General features: G+C 39.5%; 1 protein-coding gene across 1 annotated transcript in view; it reads right to left on the reverse strand.

Moving 5' to 3' along the window:
• The window catches only part of ctnnbl1 (catenin, beta like 1), a 144,988-nt gene that overhangs the window by 82,461 nt on the left and 39,786 nt on the right, over nucleotides 1–22,741 (reverse strand). Inside the window, exon 6 of the mRNA XM_052031231.1 lies at nucleotides 3,949–4,042. Within this exon, the coding sequence (XP_051887191.1) occupies nucleotides 3,949–4,042 (94 nt within the window). The remainder of the gene's footprint in view (nucleotides 1–3,948; nucleotides 4,043–22,741) is intronic.

Raw genomic sequence — 22,741 nt, forward strand, 5'->3', positions numbered from 1 at the left:
AGTTATACATTTTTCAGCAATCTCAATCACATTGTACTCGAATTTTTTTTTGCAGGGGAAGTGCAGAGGAGAATGGGTAAAAACAATTATCAAAAACGTCAAGTCATTTTGCAACTTTTGAGCAACTCTATTATATAAAGTGGACTGTGGATATTAAACCATTAATCCACTGAAAATTTAAATCAAGACAACTAATACAGACTTTGCAACATACTACACAATAAGCCAAATGACATAGGGCTGTAAATGTGTTTGATCTCAGCTTTTCCTGTAGAAATCCAGCAATATGTTTTGAAAGAAGAGAGAGATTCTGGCCTACTATTAATTTGCTAGGCAGTGACATATGTACTTGGTAAATAATGAACAAGAAGCAGCTCCTTAAATCTACTGTAAACACACTGTTCCGCATGACTGTTAACACACATTTCACCAGGAAATTGTACAATATTTATCAATGTTTAATGTTCTCAATACTAAACTGTAATGATTAAAAAGCAATAAAAATAATTACCTAATGACCGTATGGCAGACTCTTATGAAAAATAGCCCAACAATTCTTAAATGGTATAAAATCAGTAAGGCAGCAAAATTTAAACTACAGAAAAAACTGACTAATCTAACCACTAAATGGAATGCAAAAATAAGAAATTTATTCACTAAAAATAAAGAACTGCTCAACATAGTAGTAATTCAATCCTTTTATTCCTGGCTCAAGTACCAACTACCTACTCTCCAGGTTAAGCTGCACATCTCGCCAAGTTGTTCAGTGCAGTCACAACGATGGTATCTTCCTGACAATGTGGAAAGTTGCCCAAGTAGATCCCATCATAAAAAACAGAGCAAATTCAACCCAGCAACCATTCAATGAACATGAATGATGTGCTCACAGATCTGTTTCTGAGCTGTCATGCAGTCTAAGCAGGCCCAATATACCCAATTACCAGGATGCGTCAGTATCAGTATTGATGAGACTTTTTTTTTTGGTATTGATGAGACTTTTTAAACCTTTGGTTTGTTTTGAAAAAGGAAGAAAGACAGGGTTGAAATTGGTTTAAAGTTTATAGTTACTAAATGCCCATTCTTTGGGTCAGCAAGAATAGAAAATTCAAGAGGCAAGTAAAATTAGAGCAAGGGTAAGAGGTGGGGTTTACTCAAAGGGGAAGGAGATTTTCTCAGAGGTAAGGTACATGTGAGCAAGAGGGCTAAATTTTTCTGACAATCCCTACTCCAGATGCAGTTTAGGGCAGTTTCCTTCTCCATTATACCACCTATCAGCTGAAAGAAAGAACTTGTTCAGTGAAGATCAAAAAAAAAGGACAGGTCATCAAAGAAAACCAGGACGCAAAAGAAAAAAAGCTGTAAAATGAAAATCAGAAACAAATAAGAAAATGGATTTTCTCCAACCTATCATATTGAATGTTGTCAACAGCACGTATATATATATATATATATATATATATATATATATATATATACACACACACATATATATATATATACACACACATGAAATATACAATGTTAATTCAAAAACAGTTTTCTCTTTTTTTGTCAATTGCATATCATTCCAATTCAAATAAATTGGTAGCTTTCAGCCTGAAATGCTTTCAAATGAAATGCTGTAAGTCAGGGTAAGTTTCTCAACACTTCACTAAAATGAGGCCGAAGCAGGTGAAACATTCTGATAGAGAGTGCTGAGAGTGAAATAAATTAGAAAAAGTAATAGAAGTGTGCAAACAGCCAAACCAGTGTCACAGACTATTAGTGTTGCCAGGTTGTATCCCCATTAGCATTCCCACTGATGGGTTCATTTTATAATACAACTGGGCCTTCCATCCTAAAAGATTAATTGGACTTGACAGCCACATTGCCTAGCTTCTTTCCAAATAAAAGCCAAGGCAACATAAAACAAGTAAACATACACTGTAGCACATTTCCCATCGAAAGTAATGGGATTTAGAAAAACCAATTAAATCCACAGATTGACTAATTCCTTCTGATTGGTTCTCACATTCACCAGCAGTGATTTTGCTCAGACTTCTTGAACACCAACTCAGTGGGAGCAGCAATGGTCAAAAATCATATAGAATTATCAGCCGGACAGGTTCCACAATTTCCAATCATTGCTTTGCCAGTGCTGAGTTTGTGAATTATTGGTTTGACAACCCAAAAAACCACCAACGTAATGATGCATCTTAAAACTGCAGCACTGCCAGAATTAAGAATTCAATTACCTCATGGTCAGACCGTGAAAAGAAATCAAATGCTTGCTCTGCACCGAGCCTTAGCTTTCACAAAGATCACAAAACAGGGAAAAAAATGAAACATAATAAAATATATTATAAAACCCAAAATGCAATCAAAGACACATCAAAACATCCCCAGGATAAAGCACAGTAATGCTTTTCTATGATTCTTCTAAATTCTGAATTACAACGCTTGCCTAGCACCATCTCCCTCCAAACTGTATCTGTCTAAAGTTTGCCAGTTCACTGTCTTAAGCAGTCGTGTGTACCCTGTGGACGAGGGTTTCATCTTATTCTCTCATCACACATCCCTGTTTTGCACTGTTAACCTTCATTTCCTCTCTCAGCACCTTGCCATCTCTCGCTCAGTTAAAATAATAAGGATTCTCCACTGATCTTTGTTGTCACCCTTTTGATTTGATATTAAAATCATGATGATGACAGACTATTCAGCACCACGTTATCCCAACAACAATGTTAAGTTTACACATTTCAAGGCCATGGCATTCCACTCAATCCTGATCTGCAAGATTTTCATAAAAGAAATTTCTTTTACACAAACCTAAGCTCTCCACTCATTCAGAGTTGAGAGTCTCCAGTTTACCCTCACACTCATGTACTGTTGTATTTATATGTTGTGATAATAAGAATCCAGTTTTAACAGGCTATGCAACCAAGCTGGGGCCACACAATTTGTATCAAACTGACAAGGGGCCCAATGACTGCATCCTTCTTCTCAGTTGCAGGTGATGCTGTACCACCCTCTATGATAATCATTCCCTTGCCGATGCCAGGACCAAACTTGCTTGTTGATGGCAATGCTAATGCACCTTATGTTACACAATAGGAAAAGAAATCAAGGAGTGAACCAAACAAAAGCCAAACAAGAACAGTGGCTGAGGAGAAACCAATGTGAAAGTAGAATTACAATGTACTGAAGGCCAGAAAGGTTGACTGGGATTAGAGAGCTGCAAGAGCCAGCAGTGGTGGGAGAACAGGATGAGAGGGTGGGGAGAGGAAATTACCTGAATCTGAAAGTCTCTAGAGGCAAATATTTCAGGGGTGAGAAAAAGAGGCATGGGGAGGTATTGACAATAATAAAAGTTCAGAATAAAGGAGGGACAAGTACAAAAAAAAATCATTAACATTTTAAATTCTAAATAAATCTACTAACATTTCACACAAATGTACTTTTTGCCATTTAATAAGAGCTTTTAGTGTTGGTTGTAAATGATTCATGTGCTTTTTTCCAAGGATGTAGAAAATAATGAGCTACTGGGTGAACAGGAAGCTCTCTTCTACCGTGTCACGTTTCCAATATTGCATCCCATGTTTATGGTCATTAATAATGTAATCTCATTCATAAGTTGCAATGGAATCCTATAACTGAGAAATGATTTTAATACACTCTTCAAAATAATGCCTCCACTTTAAAGACCAAAGCATAAAGGATATTCCCATTTACCATATGCATCAATTATTTCTTCAGATTTATTGAATACTTCATCTTCAGAACGATAATGCAGTTTTCTCTGGTCTTACAGTCCATGCACGTGTTAGATAGGCTTTCCTCTTACTTGAAGTAAGGTAAACCACACAGTTACAACCTTACTTCAGAAAAATCACAAATAAGGCTAGATACATTGCTGCTTAGTCACGAATCTCATTACAGAGTAAAAAAAAATCAGGCAAAACAACGTACCTAATGTATTGTGAACACCATCTGCTTCTTCCTTCACTGTCTCATCCAATCGTTCCAGGTTCTGAACCAGCAGTGCTACCACTTGTCCTTCCAACTAAATTAACACAGAATCAAATTATTGTTAATCCTTTTATACTCAAAAATACATACTCAACATATTTCAGACCATGCACATTTTTGTTGACAGACATACATCACTCACAAAAGAATCAGAAGGCTGCATGTAAATATTTTCTGGTTGGCCACCAGATGAGTAAATTTGCCAGATGACATACAAATGGGATTTGTGCATGGAACAACTTGTGTGCTGTTTACAAAGAAGCCAAAGAAAATGGACACAGAAGCAGCCATTTCTGCCTGTCTCAGTGAAAAACCCAAACGTCAGGCACACACATTCTCCTCACAGAGATAATCCTTTTTCAGTTCCCTAGCTTTTTGAAATGATTTTATTACAATAAAGCATAAAATGACATTGAAACTCTTGAATACGGTGCTTAAAAGTGCTATGTGAAGAGATGGCATACACAAAGCAAAATCAGATTTCCCCATCCAACAATCCTATAACAAAACTGATCATTTCTCTTTTTCACAGGATGTAGTTTAATTTTATTCACAAGCTCCCATGCTGAGCACCAGGCAGAAACAGCATCCCTGAGTTTAGATTGCTTGTGATGACCATAACTTACCTCACCCAGACCAAAAGCATAGTGCACCTTCCTGTTCTATCTACATGGTGCTGCTTCACGGCAGGGTCAGGTGAACAGAGTAGAAACAGGTGTCTGTGTGCATGTGTGTTATATTTCTCCAAGTATAATTACTGGGAAATCAGCTTGTCATCACAATTTCTGATGACTTGGAGGAAGAAACAGAAAGCTTTATAACCACGGAAGATCTGACGAAACGTTTTCAATCCAAATGCCGCTTAACCTGCTGAGTATTAACAGGAAATGTCTTGAATTCCAGATTTTTAAATTCTGAGCATTTTGCTTTTGTAAAGTCCTATATCCAACTCCGCAGGTGATAACAATTTGGAAAGCACGGGGAAGAGGCAAGTGGAAGACGTGACAGAATCAATGAGGGGACATAAATGTAGCAAAGTTCATTCATGACCACCCATGATGGGTGCCAATGTGAGGTCATCTACTTTGGATTAAAGAAAAAGAAATTGGAATATATTTAAATGATGAGAGAGAATTATTAATGGGAATATGGATGCTCGTGAATGTAATTAAAAAATATAATTTAAAAAAAATTTAAAAACTAAAAAAAACCTCAAAAGCTCTAATCCTAAATTGGCTTTTATTTCAAAGGAGCTAAAACAAAGAAAGCAAGTAATTCTCCAATTGTGTAGACTTGGGCTGACTGTGTTCTAATTCAGGGGCTGCACTGCAGTAACAATATCCAGTGTTCCCTGATGGCCTAAGGTTATTCCCAATTTATTCTGGAATCCACTGGAGCTAATGACTCCTCTCCTATCTATTCACAACTGTAGCTCTGCCTTGGGTAGTTGCCATCTCGTCAAAAGCTTGAGCTCAAATGGCACAGTAGGGAATTAAGCACAAAAAAACCCTGCTTATGCCCTGCAATTCTAAGTGAGTGCTGTGGAGGTGAAGGTGATACCTTTCAGATTAGGCTTTAAACCAATACCCTGTCTGCTCACTCTCAAGTGGATGTAAAGAATCCCAAAGCTTTGTTTTGAAGACAAGCTACTGCATGTGATATTTGGATTTATTGGGTTAAATTATGAGGACTATTTGCAGGTACCTCACCAAAAGACGTACAGGTTAGGAAGTTGTGGGCATGCTATGTTGGTGCTGAAAGCGTGGCGACACTTGCAGGCTGCCCCCAGAACACTACGCAAAAGATGCATTTCACTGTGTGTTTCGACGTACATGTGACTAATAAAGATACCTTACTTTACCTTAAGATCAGGATACTGAAGAGAGATACAATTTAAATTTTCTTAAAAGACATATTGCATGAGAAAAAGACCAGAATTTTCTTAGCATTTTTTGCATCCCTTTGAGAACATTCCAAAGCAATTTTAAAACTTTGTCACTGTTGTAATGTAAGGAACCTAATAATCAATGTACAGCAGGTACCCACAATATTAATGATATTAACGATAATAGTTAGAGGGTCATACAGGACGGAAACAGGCCCTTCACCCTCACTTCTCCATGCCAACCAAGGTGCCTACTCGAGCAAGTCCCATCTGCCTGCGTTTGACCCAAATCCTACTAAACTCCATGTACCTGTCTAAATGTCTTTTAAACATTATAATTGTATTTGCCTCTACGACTTCCTCTGGCAGCTCCATCCACCCTATCTACGCCCCTCATGATATTTCAAATCTGTACAAGGTCACCCCTCAGCCTCCTTCCCTCCAGGGTAAACAGTCCCAGCCTATCTGGTCCCTCCTTATAACTCAAACCATTCGGTCCTAGCAACACTCTTGTGAATATTCCTTGCACCCTTTCCAGCTTAATGATATCCTTCTTACAGCTAGGCAACCAGAACTGCACACAATACTCCAAGTGCAGTCTCACCAACATCTACAGCTGCAACATGATATCCCAACTCTTGAACTCAGTGCCCTGTACTATGGAGACAAGAGTGCCAAATGCCTTCCTCACCTCTTTATCTTCCTGTGTCACCACTTTCAGAAAACTATGTACCTGTACCTCTAAGTCTCTCTGTTCTACAACACTTTCCAGGGTCTGGCCATTTACTGTGCAAGTCCTGCCCTAGTTTAACTTCCCAAAATGTAACACTTCACACTTGTCTGAATTAAATTCCATCTCCCATTCCTTGGCCCACTTTCCCAGTTGATCTAGATCCTGTTGCAATCTTAGATAATCTTCTTCACTATCCACTATACCACCCATGTTGGTATATTGGTGTCACCTGCTAACTCATTCTCATCCAAATCCTTAATACAGACGACAAACGACAGGCGACCCAGCACTGATCCCTGTGGTACTCCACTGGTCACAGGCCTCTAATCTGTAAAACAATCCTCCACTACCACCCTCTGACTCCTACCACCAAGCCAATATTATATCCAGTTGGCTGGCTAACCCTGGATCCCATGTGAAATATCCTTCTGGACCAGCCTGTCATGCAGGACCTTGTCAAAGGCCTAGCTAAAGCCCATATAGATGATGTCTACTGCCCTGTCCTCATTAATGCTCTTGGTCACCTTTTCAAAGAACTCAATTTGTGAGACACGATTTCCCACGCACAAAGCCATGCTGACTGAGTCCTTGCTTTTCCCAACGCAGGCAAGTCTTCTCTCTCAGAATCCCTTCCAGTAACTTTCCCACCACTGATGTTAGGCTCACCAGTGTGTAGTTCCTTGGCTCATTCTTGCAGCACTTTTTAATTGAAGGCTCTCTTTTTTCCTTTTAGAATCTTTTCTTCAAAATACCGGAGAAATTGTGACCAGAAAACTAGAGATAATGCTGGCTTCTCTTCAAAATAGAGCTTTGGGAGCCTTTACATCTGCCCATGGGTAAGCAGACAGGTCCTTGTCTTTCAAATCAGACTTTAAAACCATCACTTTCAACTGAGCAGCACTCATTTAGAACTTCTGAACAAACTCAGAGGGTTTTTGGGCTCAATTCTCTGTCGTGGGATGTGAGTCCAGATGCTTTTGACTTAGAGATGAGATACCAACTGTGAATAGCTAAAAGAACAGTTTGCTCTAGTTGTTGGGGTGAGGGGGCAGGGATGGGTTAAGTTCTACAATTAGGTGGAAATGATCTTAAAGTTACTTCAAGGAGGGCCTCTTGCAGACAAAGAATAGAAATCAGATAGCACATCACTTATCCATGCTGGAAATGTGGGCCTGTCTCCCATGGTCTGCAAATGTTGGACCCATTGAAATTTTTACGTTACATGTCTAAGGGATACAAGGCTCAAAGAGCAACATGGGTAACAGGGGTTTCCACTCAGAACACCAGCACAAATATTGGGGAAAAGAGGAAGCAACACCATTGGAACATGTCCCATTTGGACCAGGCTGAGCCAAGAATCCAGGCAAATCAAATGGCCGTGGCTGTAGACAGTCATTTCGACATGGTAGAAATTTATAAATGTTAAGAGAAAAGTTAAAGCTTCAGCAGTGTAATGACTTGGCTAATCATGAACAAAATGTAACAAGAATAGGCAGCAGGTTGAATATTCATTTTCTTGCGACCAAGATGAAATCAGGGGATAGTGGTTAATAAGCTTCAATTAAATGAGTTTTGTCTGATTGACGACATATTCATAACCAGCTACATGAATTCATAGCACAACAGTCATGTGGATTTGACCTAATAACCATTAAAAGACATGACTGAGTGACGACTAAGGCTAAGAATGAAATATTCCATGGTACCTGTCATTACAAAGAACAGAAAAATGGAAAGGTTGTAATGGGAAGGGAGGAGGTGGGGTGATGCCTGATAATGATGGACGGTGTACAGGTAACAACAATGATGACTTAGGCTAAGGTCAGGAAGCACAATTACTTTGGGTAGAAATAAAAGACAGGCTAAACAAGAATCTTTTGTGGTAATGGTTTGTAGACACTAAAAATAAACTTCTGATTATCCAGTAGTGGTTTATTTGGATTGCTAATCAACTTTGTCATCCTGATGCCTCCCCTCTTCACAAAACATTGTCCCAGGACATCATCTTCCAACACCACCCCACCCCCGGCAAAGTCAGTCTCCACTGTATAAAGGAGAATATTTAATTACAGCTGAGCTTAGTGCTAAGAAATCTCCTTTAGTAGCATTGCATAAGCAATAAAGTACTATGTACATCTGTTTTTTTTGGTGCATTTTGTATTATCCTTTACATTACCAATACATTATTCATCGAGACGCTCCTTTCCATTACTCTGATTAATCTAAAGATGACAGTAGCCACGTTGCTGAACAGATTACTAATTAAAGAAAAATAACAGGAGCTTTTACCAAAAGTAGTGCAATTAACACAGGAGACTTCAATCATAAGGCTGGTCAAATTATATTAGCAAAAGTCGTTTGGAGGACAACTTGATGGAATCTGAGACAAAGAACAACAGGTGTGGAACCAGCCATGGAACAGGCTACCTTCAATATCTCATCATAACATAGCCCAAGACATGAATATTCCATTGACAAAATGCTGCACTAAGTGTGGTGCTATCTTTTAGCTGAGACATTAAATTGAAGCCCTGCAGGAAGACCACATTTCCAGAGCACAACTCTAAAACCAATATGATTCACCAGGTGTTCTGGTCAATATCTCTTCCTCAAGATTAACTGGGCAATTAGAACATTGTTGTTCATAGAACTTTGCTACAGAACTTGTGCAAATTGATTGTTGTGTTTGTCTAAAAAAGTCATATAATGATTATACATCAAAAGTAATTCATTAGCAACAAAGTCACTATAAAAAAAACAAGCTCATTTCTCTTTGAGTAACACTGCGATTTGCTTCAATTGGTATTGACAAAAAGCTATGAAAATATTTGAAACTCAAACATACACACTTCAGTGCTATTCATCAAAGGCTGGCTTGCTGAAATTCAATAAAAGGAGCTCAATTATTAGTCACTGTTGTTCTGTTCTCCTGACAACCCAACTAAATAAAAACCCCAATTTGCAATTTTCCTTCTGCAAAGTTTGCAATTTTTGAGAGCCTTTACATCAGAAAGGAGAAAACAAAACACAGGGCTCCCTGCCACAGCTTTAATCAAACTTGGCAAAGGTTTGCTCCAAAATATTTTAAAAACCGATGTTAAGATTGTGCTGATCACATTCAATGCATAATAATCAATTCAGTATGCAATGCTTGCTCACTATTACTCCTGCAATGTAGTTAGATGCTTCAAATGTAAACTATGCCCAGGAAAGGCACTGGGGCCATCCAACATCCCACAGTTTTTCCAAGTCTTTTTAAATTTGCTAGAACAATGTACTTGAAGCTATACGTTCATATTTGAGAGAAAAAAAATAACCACCAATCTACTTCTTCCTGCAACAACGTGGCAGACACTATGTTGAAGTGGTCACATCATATGCTGTAGAGAAAGGCTATAATATTGCAACAATAATGAACAATGACCTTCGGTTTATTAGCATTCCAGTTAAACTCAGGCTATTAAACGGTGTGCCAGCATGTTCAAATTTATTTTGACATCCATCATTAGGAATAACCTCAAGGTAATAAGCTTCAGTTGAATGAATCAGCTATTACCAGGACTTTATTGGGTATTGAAAAAAGATCAAGAAACAGAATTGATTACAAGCAAAAATGAGATGGATTTCCTATATGCTTTGAAATAGTTAGAATGAGCAGCCATGATTTGCATATAAAACCAGAACATTGGACCTCTGCAAGAAGCTATGTGGTGCTTTGACTTGAAAACACAAGATTAATTTCCTGAATTGAATTCGAAGACACTGTCCGTCAACACACACTGTGCCACTTCCCCAATTGCGCCATGGTATCTGTTCAGATGACAAGACCTCACACACTAGTGTATGAGCTGTCTTTCACTTTCCTTAACCATGCTAACTTAATTGACAGAGTTCTCAACCATATCTTCTTTTTTCCCCAACTTTTTGCTCTCATCTCCTTTCTTTCAAGCCAGAGCAAGAATAAGGAATCTCTCCCTACCACCACTTATCCTCATCTTTCATCTCACCGACCCCCAAACTTAATGGTGAAACGTCGGAGGTATATCCATGAGGCACATCTTCCTCTGCCTGTTCAGCATTCTGAAATAAAAACACTCCCTTTGTGACTCCTTGGTTTGCTCTTCCATCTCCACCAGTCTTTTTCATAATGCTTTCTCATGCATCTGCAGGAGATGCCACACAGTTTCCTTCCCACTTTCCAGGGACCCAAACAGTACTCCTAGGGGAAGCAACTACTTACTTGCACTTTTTTTCTACTTAGTGTACTGTATTTGGTACACACGGTGTGGCCACCTCTACACTGGGTGACTGCTTTGCAGAACACCTCCACTCAGTTTCCAGTTGCCTCACTTTAATTCTCTACCCCACTCTACTCTGACATCTCCATCGTTAGCCTCCTGCACTGTTCCAGCAAAGCCCAACTAAAGCTCAAAGAGCAGCATTGATCTTCCATTTAAGCACATTGTAACCCCTGGGACCTGATACCAAACTCAACAACTTCAGATAACTACCCTTTCCTTTTTGTGTCAGAACTAGCCACTTGTAACATAAATTCAGTCCTCTTTCGACAGACACGGCTTGGCCAGTTAAACATGTCTATCACTTTTTTTATTATGGTCTATTGAAAAGTCACCCTGTAATCAACAATAAACCGATCCATCCATGGCAAAGTTTTACTTCTCTAGTGCATGACCACCAAGTATTTCACAAATTTCTATACAACTAATCTTTACCCTGAGGTACCTACAGCATACTCACCACCTCAGAAGAGAATGAATCAGGTATAGATAATCCTTAATTCATGATTTCCCTGTCTCTTCCCCCCACCTCCAAGGATTCTGATGATTTTGGTGAAAAGAAGAACATCACTTCAGGTCTTCCTTCCTCATTTTTGTAAATCCTGGTAAGTTATACTAAATCCAGAACTTAGTGATTAGGGCTGGTAATTAACCTGAGCTGACATTTTAATTAATGTGAACATTGATAATTAATAGCTTTGAAAACTAAACTTAAAAACAAAACCTATTGTGTGATCTGCAAGGTCAGAGATCAGTATGCATCCTTTCCATTGTGCATGCCAGCATCAATGTTTCTAGAAAATGAATAAGTGCAATCTTCCATGCAGCAATTTTGTTTGAAAGGGGCAATTCCCAGAAGTATCTGAAGTCATTCTGCCAGATTCAGAACATATATGCATGGGCAGCAGGGTGTAATCGGATAGAGGGTGCACAGTAAGTTCATACATGTAAAGATCAGATGTAAGAGGACTACAAATGCATGAGTCCATTTATTTTTTGCATTTCACAAAAGCCACATTTCAAAATACCAGTGCTGCTGACTACCATGTACATACGGCAGCTGCTATGTAGAAACAACAGCAGGCAAGAAAAAAAAGAGACACATGAGCAAAGATTGGGAAGAGGAAGGAGGAAGGGAGGGAGGGAGAGAAAATAAATAACAAAATAGTTTTTTTTTGTCTGTAATTTTTACAAAATTTCAGCAGTGTTTGTGATGCCACAATTGTGAGGCATGTCAAATTGCAACTCAAGCATTTGGCAGCACTAAAATAATATAGCAGGTTCAAGAACATAGCACATATCAAAGTTCAGAGGCAATGACTAACATTCAGGACCTGATGTCAGAAATATAAACTTGCAGCTTATATTTCCCACCTCAATGACTGCTAGCAACCAAAGAGGAATTTATTTTTCCATTGCAAATGTTTCACAAAACACTAATCAGAACAATTTTTTGAACTAATGTTTTATACTTATAACTGCACTCCTTTGTATGGAGGCCTCCCTTCAGCTGATTTTGATTATGCTTCTGTTTCAATGTTGTAAGCATAAGCATTTGCCATGAGCAGGGTATCAAGGAAAACAGCATGGCAGAGGTACTGTATTCTCAGCTTATACAGCACACATTTCCACTGAAGTCTATTTTATGGGCATATTAAAATTATTTCTTTTAACTTTTTGGTCATAAAACTATTTTCACAATGTCCTCCAACTCGTGAGGAGGCTGCCATTCACTTTACTGCTGTGCTGGCTCTTTGGTTAAGCTGCTGAATGAATCTCTTTTCCTTCTTTCTTAATTAAATTATTTTTGTATATATACTTGCAATTAATCTGCCCTTTTAGGCAGTGATTCTCAGGCAGTGTTGGAGTATTAATAGAAATAAAAAAAAACAATAAGCCTAGAAAATCTGCTAGTCCAGCATTGAAGTCCTAAGTGTACCCGATTACTGTGAGTTTTACTCTATATTTTTAGACAAGCTTCTCAACTTCCTGTGTCACCCTCAGGTTAATGAGTACATCTCCAGGGCTTTGATGTGACACCCCATTTAACATTCTTGCTTTTAGTTCATATTTGCTCTCCTAATTCTTCCTCCCAAAAATGCATCATTTTACACTTCTCTGCATTAAATTTCAATAGATATTTGATACATTTCACCACTTAGTCTTGCACAGAATAAAAATTTGCTCTTACAAAATTTATGTGGAAAAGAAAGTAAATAAATACAATTTTTTTCAAACGGCATTTCGTGGTGCACACACAGATGACGCAGCTTTGTGTTACAGAAAACAGTCCGTACCACGATTTTCTAAGAACACCATCCCCCTGTTATGCAGGAGTCACCTGTATATATCAAGTGGAGCAATGGCCCTAAGAAAACACAACTTCAGTACTTTCTCCAGAATGAAAAACAACCATTCACCACCACTATCTGGTTTTTCCTTCAGCCATTTTTATAGCCATAACTTAATTTTGTTTACATTTTGAGTGGTATTTTCTCAAACCCCATTTGGAAGTCTACATTACCAACCAAGCACACAAAGCTACAAAGCTCATCAATGCTCTCAATTACTTTGCTTAAGAACTTGAATTAAGTTAGTCAAACACATTTGGCCTTCAAGGAAACTATTCTGACTTTAATTTGTTAGTCCATGCTACTCCAAATGCCAAATAATTGTCTTAAATGGTTCTTAAAGTAACCCCACAAAAAGACATTAGACTGACCGATATGTAGTTCTCAGATTTATCCGTTTCACTTTTATAAAACAAGGAAGAAACTGAAATTCTCTAGTTCTTTGGCAGCATCCTGACATCCAAGAAGAATTAACAATTGTGGCCAAATCTGCCTTTTCTTTATTGACTTTCTTCATTTTACTTTAAGGGCTCCCAACCTTTCAAGCATCAGAATCAGAATTATCATCATTGACATATGTGGTGAAATGTGTTGCTCTGCGGCAGCAGTACAGTGCAAGACATAAAAATTACTATGTTTAAAAAATTACATAAATAGTGCAAAAGAGGAATAACGAGGTAGTGTTCATGGGTTCATGGACCGTTCAGAAATCTGATGGTGAAGGGGAAGAAGCTGTTACTGAAATGTTGAGTGTGGGTCTTCAGGCTCCTGTACCTCCTCCCCGATGGTAGTAATGTGAAGAGCGCACTTAACGATGGGTGCCACCTTCTTGAGGCACTGCCTCTGAAGATATCCTTGAAGGCGGGGAGGGTTGTGTACACGATGGAGCTGGCCGCATCTACAACCCTCTGCAGTCTCTTTCGATCCTGCACATCAGAGCCTCCATACCGGGCTATGATGCAACCAGTCAGAATGCTCTCCACCGTACATCTGTAGAAGTCTGTAAGATTTTTTAGTTACATACCAAATCTCCTCAAACTCCAAATGCAGTAGAACCGCTGGTGTGCCTTCTTCATGACTGCATCAATGTGTTAGGCCCAAGATAGATCCTCTGAGATGTTGATGCCCAGGAACCTGAAGCTGCTCACCCTTTCCGCCACTGACCCCTCAATGAGGACTGGTGTGTGTTCTCTCGACTTCCTCTTCCTGAAGTTCACAATCAATTCCTTGGATTTACTGACTTTGAGTGCGAGGTTGTTGTTGTGACACCTCTTAACCAGCCGATCTGTCTCACTCCTGTACACCTCCTTGTCGCTATCTGAGATGCTACCACCAACTGTGGTGTCATCAGCGAATTTATAGATGGCATTTGAGCTGTGCTGAGCCACAGTCATGAGTGTAGAGAGAGTAGGTAGAACAGTGGGCTGAGCACTCATCCCTGAGGTGTACCTGTGTTGATTGTCAGCCAGGAGGAGATGTTACTACCAATCCGCACTGACTGTGGTCTCCCGATAAGGAAGTCGAGGATCCAGTTGCAGAGGGAGGTACAGAGGCCCAGGTGTTGAAGCTTGTTGATTAGTACTGAGGGAATGATGGTGTTGAACGCCGAGCTGTAATCGATAAACAGCAGCCTGACATGTGTTTTGCTGTTGTCTAGGTGTTCCAAAGCCAAGTAGAGAGCCAGTGAGATTGCATCTGCTGTAGACCTGTTGTGGTGGTAGGCAAATTGCAGCGGGTCCAGATCCTTGCTTAGGCAGGAATTAAATTCTAGCCATGACCAACCTCTCAAAGCACATCACCACAGCAGAAGTGAGTGCTACTGGGCAACAGTCACTGAGGCAGCTCACCCTGCTCTTCTTGGGCACTGATATGATTGATGCCCCTTTGAAGCAACTGGGAATCTCCGACTGCAGCAGTGAGAGGTTGAAGATGTCCTTGAACACTCCAGCCAGTTGGTCGGCACAGATTCTCAGTACCCTGCCAGGTACACCACTGGGGCCCGATGCCTTCCAAGGGTTCACCCTCTTGAAGGATGTTCTGATGTTGGCCTCCAAGACAAGGGTCACGGGGTCATCAGATGCTGTGGGGATTCGCACAGGTGTAGTGTTATTTCCCTTTCAAAGCATACATGAAAGGCTTTGAGCTCATCGGGGAGCAAAGCATCACTGCCATTTATGCTGTTAGGTTTCACCTTATAGGAGGTAATAGCATGCAAACCCTGCCACAACTGTCGTGCATCTGATTGTGTCTCTAACTTCACAGAGAATTGACTTTTTGCTCTCACGATGGGCTTCTGTAGGTCATACCTAGACTTCTTGTTGGGTTCTGGATCACCGAACTTGAATGCCACAGGTCTAGCCCTAAGCAGACTGAGGATCTCCTGGTTCATCCAGGGCTTCTGGTTTGGGAAGACTCTGTATGTTCTTGAAGTCACACACTCATCCATGCAGGTCTTCATGATGTCAGTGATGGCCGTGGCATATTCATTCACATCCAAAGGTGAATCCCTGCATAAGGTCCAGTCCACCAATTCAAAATAGTCATGTAAACGCTTCCTTCGCCTCCCTTGAACATACTTCGCTGTCCTCATCGCTGGTGCTGCTGTCCTCAGTCTCTGCCTATATGTCAGGAGTAGACGTACAGCCAGGTGATTGGACTTGCCAAAGTGCAGGCGTGGGATGGCACGGTAAGCATTCTTGATGGTGATGTAACAGTGATCACATGTGCTGGCTCCTCTGGTCCTACAGGTGACATGCTGGTGATAGTTTGTCAGAGACTTCTTCAAGCTGGCCTGGTTGAAGTCCCCCGTGATGATCAGAGTGTGATGACTTGTGACCGCTGATCACGGTGCTCAGCTCCTCCTGTGCCAGTCTGACATTTGCCAGGGGTGGAATTTACACTGCTACCAGGATGACAGCAGAGAACTCCCTCGGCAGGTAAAATGGATGACACTTGACCGCCAGATGTTCCAGGTGAGGGGAGCAGGACTGAGACAAATCTGCCACGTCTGTGCACCACGACGAGTTAACCGTGAAGCAAACGCTGCCGCCTCTGCCTTTACCTGCCGCCGTCTGGTCCATGCGGTGAATGGTGAAGCCCTCGAGCTAGAGCACTGTGTCCGTAGTGCTGGGGGTGAGCCATGTCTCTATGAAGCAGAGTACACGACAATCCCTGATGTCCTCTGGTACCACAGTTTTTCTCTGAGGTCTTCAATTTTATTTTCCAGAGACGGTACATTAGCCAGGAGGATGGGAGGGAGGGGGGCCTCAGGACCTAGCGTTTCAGTTTTACCTGCAGCCACGTTACGCTCCCCGAGCTTCCAGTTGCTGCACCCAGTCCCGGGGTGGTCTGGAGTCCAGAGTCTGGCGGTTCTGAAGATCACTGGTTTTTTAAATGACTTGAAACAATGTTACTTACTGGAGTGTCTGCATCCACAGATTTCAGCCGTAGTAGTTGTAAACCAGAGTATTTTATAATTCCCTTGGAAGCTGCACACAAAATGTTGTCCCTCTCTGGCATCATCTTTAATCACAGGTCCTATCTAGAATCTCTAGCATCTCCTATCTACAATCGCTGCCGCCTCTCACTCCATCGATGGGCAAAATCTAATGTTTGGTCCGCGGTCAGCTTTGACCTTCCAAAAACTAGTATACCATTTGTACTTCTAAAATGACTTCTGGATTCTCTTTCATGTCGCCCACTATCCCAGCACTACTCCCTTTCCCAGCCTTGAGTACTTTTCTAATATCTTTCCACTTTCTTTATTTAATTTAGTTTTCTAGCACATTACTAACTTCACAATTGCTGCATTTTTTTCTGACTCATTTTAACCTCTGTAACTTTAGTCATCCTTGGAGCCCCAAGATTCAAATGAACTTCCTTTCCTCTTGTGAGAATATCCAAATCTTCTCTCTGAAGGGCTCTTGTTGTTCAGTAACTATTTCTGCTACAAGAGTTTGATTACAATGCATCTGGAGTTCCCTATACAATTCACTGAATTTAGCCCTTTTCCACTTAAATTTCAAACTTAATATTGTTGTCAATCTTATTCACATATCTCATTGCTTAGAAAATCACTGCTTTATTAAATGTACATTTTTTTCTTTTCTATCAGATGACTTAACTAGATCAGTATTTAAATGCACCATTTATTCTTCACTTTGTCTTCTGTATTACTTCTAGGTAACAAATAATCAACCTTCTACAAATTTTGGTTTGCCTTCATGAACGATTTGTGCCGATATGCTGATACACTGAGCCAACATATAGCACAGAATATGCTGACAAAGTAAACAGTTTAGAACAAAGACATTATCTGATTCCTATAATGAGTTTTTCCTCACACATCAATAATAGAGTTCACTCTGATTTTGTACCTCTCTAACAGTGCAAGTGAATCAGATACACTCAACAATTAACTTGATCCTGTAGGGCCAATTATAATGAGTTTAATATTCAAGTATATTAAATTAGAATATTCAAATGACTTATCAAATCCTTCAAAGACCTTTTTCTGAAACTCTTTGCAAAAATTTCATATTTACTATTATATCGATGAAATACTAGCCCATGTACCTCAAAGTATTTGTAACACTGCATGTATCTATTGGGTTTTACAATCCCACAACAGACTCCCACAGTGTTACACAATCAGTTCCACTCAATGGAATTACTGAAGTCATTACTGCAAATCTAACTGGAATTGGTGCCATACAAAATTCCCAGTTTAAAAAAAACTATAGCCAACACACACAAAACCAAATGATATGTGCAATAGAACAGAAAGTGCATCTTAAGCAAGAACTAATGTTATGATGAAGGCCCTGAGGACTAGCACATTAAGGTGAGCAGTGGAATGTCCAATGGTTTAAAACCTACTCTATTCATTACTGGTGAAACACCCACAAGATTCTAACATTCAGCCAAAATAATGCAATAATATCAATTAAATCTCAATTAAATATCAAAATTAGAACTATTTTCATGATTGAAGCAAGATCCAGAAAAAATATAAACTGCAGTATTTTAACTTAAAATACAATAAACTCTCAGCCATGGGGAATGGTGGGTACCAGTTGCATAAATATACTGGTTGTATGAGAATTGGTCAGAAACACCACTACTGTACATTGTATAAATGTTTAAATAAATTACCGAACTATGTCAGCTTCTTACCCTTTTACTTAATGTTTTACACTGCAATTCTATATTTTAAGGCTAACAGTATTAAAGTACAGCAAAAATCAAATGAATGACTGTACTCATGATCACAAATCTTCAAAGAGGATGCTGCTGTTAATCAGCCTACAACTGCACTACCCTTACATATACACATAAATAAACTAAAAATGAATTTTCACACACATTTGCATAACACGAAATTAAATTCATTGTTTGAACATGTTATGAAATTGCTTAATAGTCTTAGAAACTTTTGCTGGTTGCATGAGAATTCCAGATGCATAAATACTGGATAAATGAGAGTTTAGTGTACTTGAAATTTTATAAAGCTAAAGTCTACTATATTACAGTGCTACATTAAAAAACTCTTAAATAGAAAGTTGTTGGTCTACGAATGTTCCTGGATCGATGGATGTGCCCTGTGTTACGAAGCATGGCAACAGCTTCTTAACCAATGAGATTTGAATCAATAAATACAGAAAATACTTAGATTCCTTATTACCTTCTGTATTTTTCCTCTTTTTCTTCCCCCGAATGTTTCGACCCTTAAGCCGTCTCTGGATTTCAATAAGCTTTGGGACGCTAACCGTTCATATCTTGACTAATTCTCTCTCCAATTTTTCCCTATTTCCCTATCTTCCTCAAGGCCCTCCAATGAAACCAAGCTTTCTGACAAAGCATTTGATTATCCCTCCAAACAGATCTTTCTCTGGCTTCATTATTCCTTTCTCTTCTATAAATATTTGACTATTATTAGAGGATGCCCATATTTATTTGAAACACACCACAGCACTCAAATTTTCATGGCTGAGATACAAGTGAATTAAATGGCAGACCTCTGCTTTCTACCTGGACCTCTGACCCCACTTCCAACATCCCTTTTGGTTCACTCATGAGCATACCAAGTGCCACCAGATTCCAAGACTCTCCTGGTTAAGTATTACTTGGCATATCCTCTTCTTAGGAAGTCCGGTGTGATTGAGGATGACTTGCCTCCACTCCAGTTTAGTTGGTTCTGAGATGGGATATGAGGTACAATGTGGGAACCACAGATTCTTCCACAGATGGAGCAGGTGATGGCCAAGGGGGCAGGTGCGTGGTAGTTTGTGAGGTGGTATTTTCCTTCCACCACTGCTGCATACCCCTGGTGGGTGGACTCGACGATCTCAATACCACCCCAAATGCTCCGCCTCCATTTTGAATGGTCATGAGCCAAAGAGTCCCAGCAGATGGTGGGGGTGTTGCATTATTTCAAGAAGCTTTAAATATATCCTTGAATTTGAATCTTTTTCTTGTCTGCCTGGTAATCTCTTCCCATAACTGAGTGACAGGCGTGAGAGCAACGTATCTAAGAGCAACTTAAAACCTCAACACTGAGGATTTCAACAATTCGTTGGCTACAAGCAGTCCTACTTCAATAAAACCAATTTTAACATCAGCGAGCTTCAAATCTACTATTACTATTAACTAAATGCTGTCAATAGCAATAGTTACGAAGATAAATCATTCGTACGCAGACACCATCCCACTAACAATTCCACATAGCCTGCCTTTCCCTCTATGTTTATCTGGGATCCACACTTATCCCTCGGCCCAAGATATCACAACCTCCTTGGATTTCAGTTAGGATAGATGCCAGAGCTCTGTCCTTTTCACACACAACCAGGCTTCCCACCTCTTCCAAGAATTTGCATTCACCAGCCATTTACATTGCAACCAGGTCACAAGATTCCAGCAAATCCTGCCAAAAACAAGGATTGTTTCCTTCCCCAACCCCCTCCACCACCTAACCTCACTGCCACTTCTCCTTTACAGTGCTTAATGTGAACACTCACTATGGTCCAACTAGGAGTCAGCTGCATGTCTTATGTACAAAATGTCGTAGTATTGGCAATACAGTCCATCAAAATGAAACATTATACAGAGAGTTTATCTATCTGTTCAAGTGAGGGTCACAGTTCACAACACTATTTGAGGATGAAGTACAGGTGGTCTAACCAACATTGCTCAATCAACCTTACTAAAAGAGCAGCAGGTTTTTGTTTTGCATCCTTACTGAGCACAAAATAACAATTCTATTCACCAACATTGCCACTGTGACTGCACTTCAAACACTTGAACAGGGAGCACTTTGCAACACTCAGTACTGAATTAATGTTACACCCTTTTCCCTGGCATTCTGATTCCCTGCACAGTTTCTGCAGCTCCAAGATAATAAGATCCTCGTAACCCTAATGGGGGTGGGGGGGTGGGAAAGAGTAAAGGTTGAGCTGAAAAGCAAATGCTCTCCTCCCCACCCCCCCCCCCCATCCAATGATGATCCACTCTTCGTCACTACAGTTCACAATCTTAAGTGCAATTGATCTAAATTCTGAAGGTCCGTGCTAATGTAAACCTTCCAGTATAATGGCTAGATGACCAGAGAAACAAAATTATAAGAATCAGACAGAAAGCAATTCATGTTCTGCAGTGCTTCTCTGAAAACAGACAAAAACGCACACTCTGACACTGGCACCAAGTAAAACCTATCATGATCTATATGCAAGTGGAAGAGGTAGAAGAGCATTCGCTACAAAATTGACCGAAGTTCGGAGAGATCTTCAAGAGACATGCCTCAGGAAGGCAGCATCCATCTTTAAGGACTCTCACCATCTGGGACATGTCCTCTTCTCATTACTACTATCGGGGAGGAGGTCAGGAGCCTGAAGACCTACACTGAACAATTCAGGAACAGCTTCTTCCCCTCCGCCATCAGATTTCTGAACAATCCCTGAACCCATGAACACTACCTCGTTATTCCTTTTTTTTTCTTGCACTATTTATTTTTGTAATTTATAGTGATTTTATGTCTTTGCACTGTACTGCTGCTGCAAAACAACAAATTTCATGTCATATAAGATCGTGATAATAAATCTGATTCTGAAATTGAGAGCTAGAGATATGTGTACCAGGATTGGAGTGTACCTTTTGATAATTCCATGATAGTTTTCACGTATATATTTTTAGAAACAAGCCTTCCTTTCCAAAACATCAGTTCATAAAAACACAGCAACATTATATTGCAATGTTTGCCAATAATGACATTACATTTAAAAAAATGAATTTGGGGGGAAAAATCCAATATTTGTTCTTCAACCTTTGTCTGATGAGAAAATGGGCTGTCAACATTTTTGGAACATGATCAAGTTAGTAATGATCCAAATTATTTATATAATTAAAATAATATCATTTCCATTTATAAATAAATATGAAAAACACTATGATGCTGGAGGAACTCAGCAGGCCAGGCAGCATCTGTGGAGAAAAGCAGGCGGTCAACGTTTCGAGTCAGGACCCTTCCTCAGGATGTACGTTATTGAGTTAGTATTGGTATTATTGGCCTCACATGTTTTTTTATTAAAGAAGAAAATAAGTAATCAGACAATAAACCCCCCTAAAAAAACAGATGTATATTTTAAACCAGAAAGGGAAGATTTTGCTTAATTTGTTTTATTTAAGTTTTCATCTTTGCCACAATTATGATCACAATTACTGGTAGCAAAACAAAGAAGCAAGTCCTGCAGCTCCGAAATTAGGGCCTTGCTTGGGGTAATTGGCAGGAGGAATCTAGATCTTTTTAAACTGCACAGAAAAACTATTAAAGTAATAATTAATATACAAAATTCCTATACAGCCTATAAATTCAGAAATTAATTATTTAAATAAGTATATTCATTTCAAGAATTGAGAGTGCATGGAAGTAATTGATAAACATCGGCATGTCAAAGTAACACTGACTGCAGATGTCAAAAGAGCACTTTCAAAAACTTTAAAGTAACGCCTTTCAAAATATAACTGAGCATTTTGAATAAGTTGAGTTTTAAGTAGTGACTCTTGTTACCAGAATTTCATTCAATCAGGGCACTCATATAAAGTGATATAATGAAACATTTGGGTGTAAATTTCTTGCAATTTTCTACAGGGGATAGGAATGTATCTGTAGCAGATAATTCTAACCAGAGCAGAAAGCAAGTTTAAAACCATCATAAATGTAAACTCTGAGAAATCACATTTAATTCAGCTCATCCAAATCCAAATTGAAGGGCTCTCACATTCCTTTTGTATCTGCCTTGAAAGCGACATTCAGTTAAAGATTCTGATATGAGCTTTGCAAAGATAGGTGAAAACTAAACCTTGTGAATCAATCTGAACCCAGAAGCACAGATGGCATTTTAATTGCAGAGAAGATCAAAATACCATCAGAGAACTTAGAAAAAGTCCCAAACACACAATGCAAAAGGATAAT

This window comes from Pristis pectinata, chromosome 16 (genome assembly GCF_009764475.1).
Source record: "Pristis pectinata isolate sPriPec2 chromosome 16, sPriPec2.1.pri, whole genome shotgun sequence".
In the NCBI taxonomy this organism is placed as follows: Eukaryota; Metazoa; Chordata; class Chondrichthyes; order Rhinopristiformes; family Pristidae; genus Pristis; species Pristis pectinata.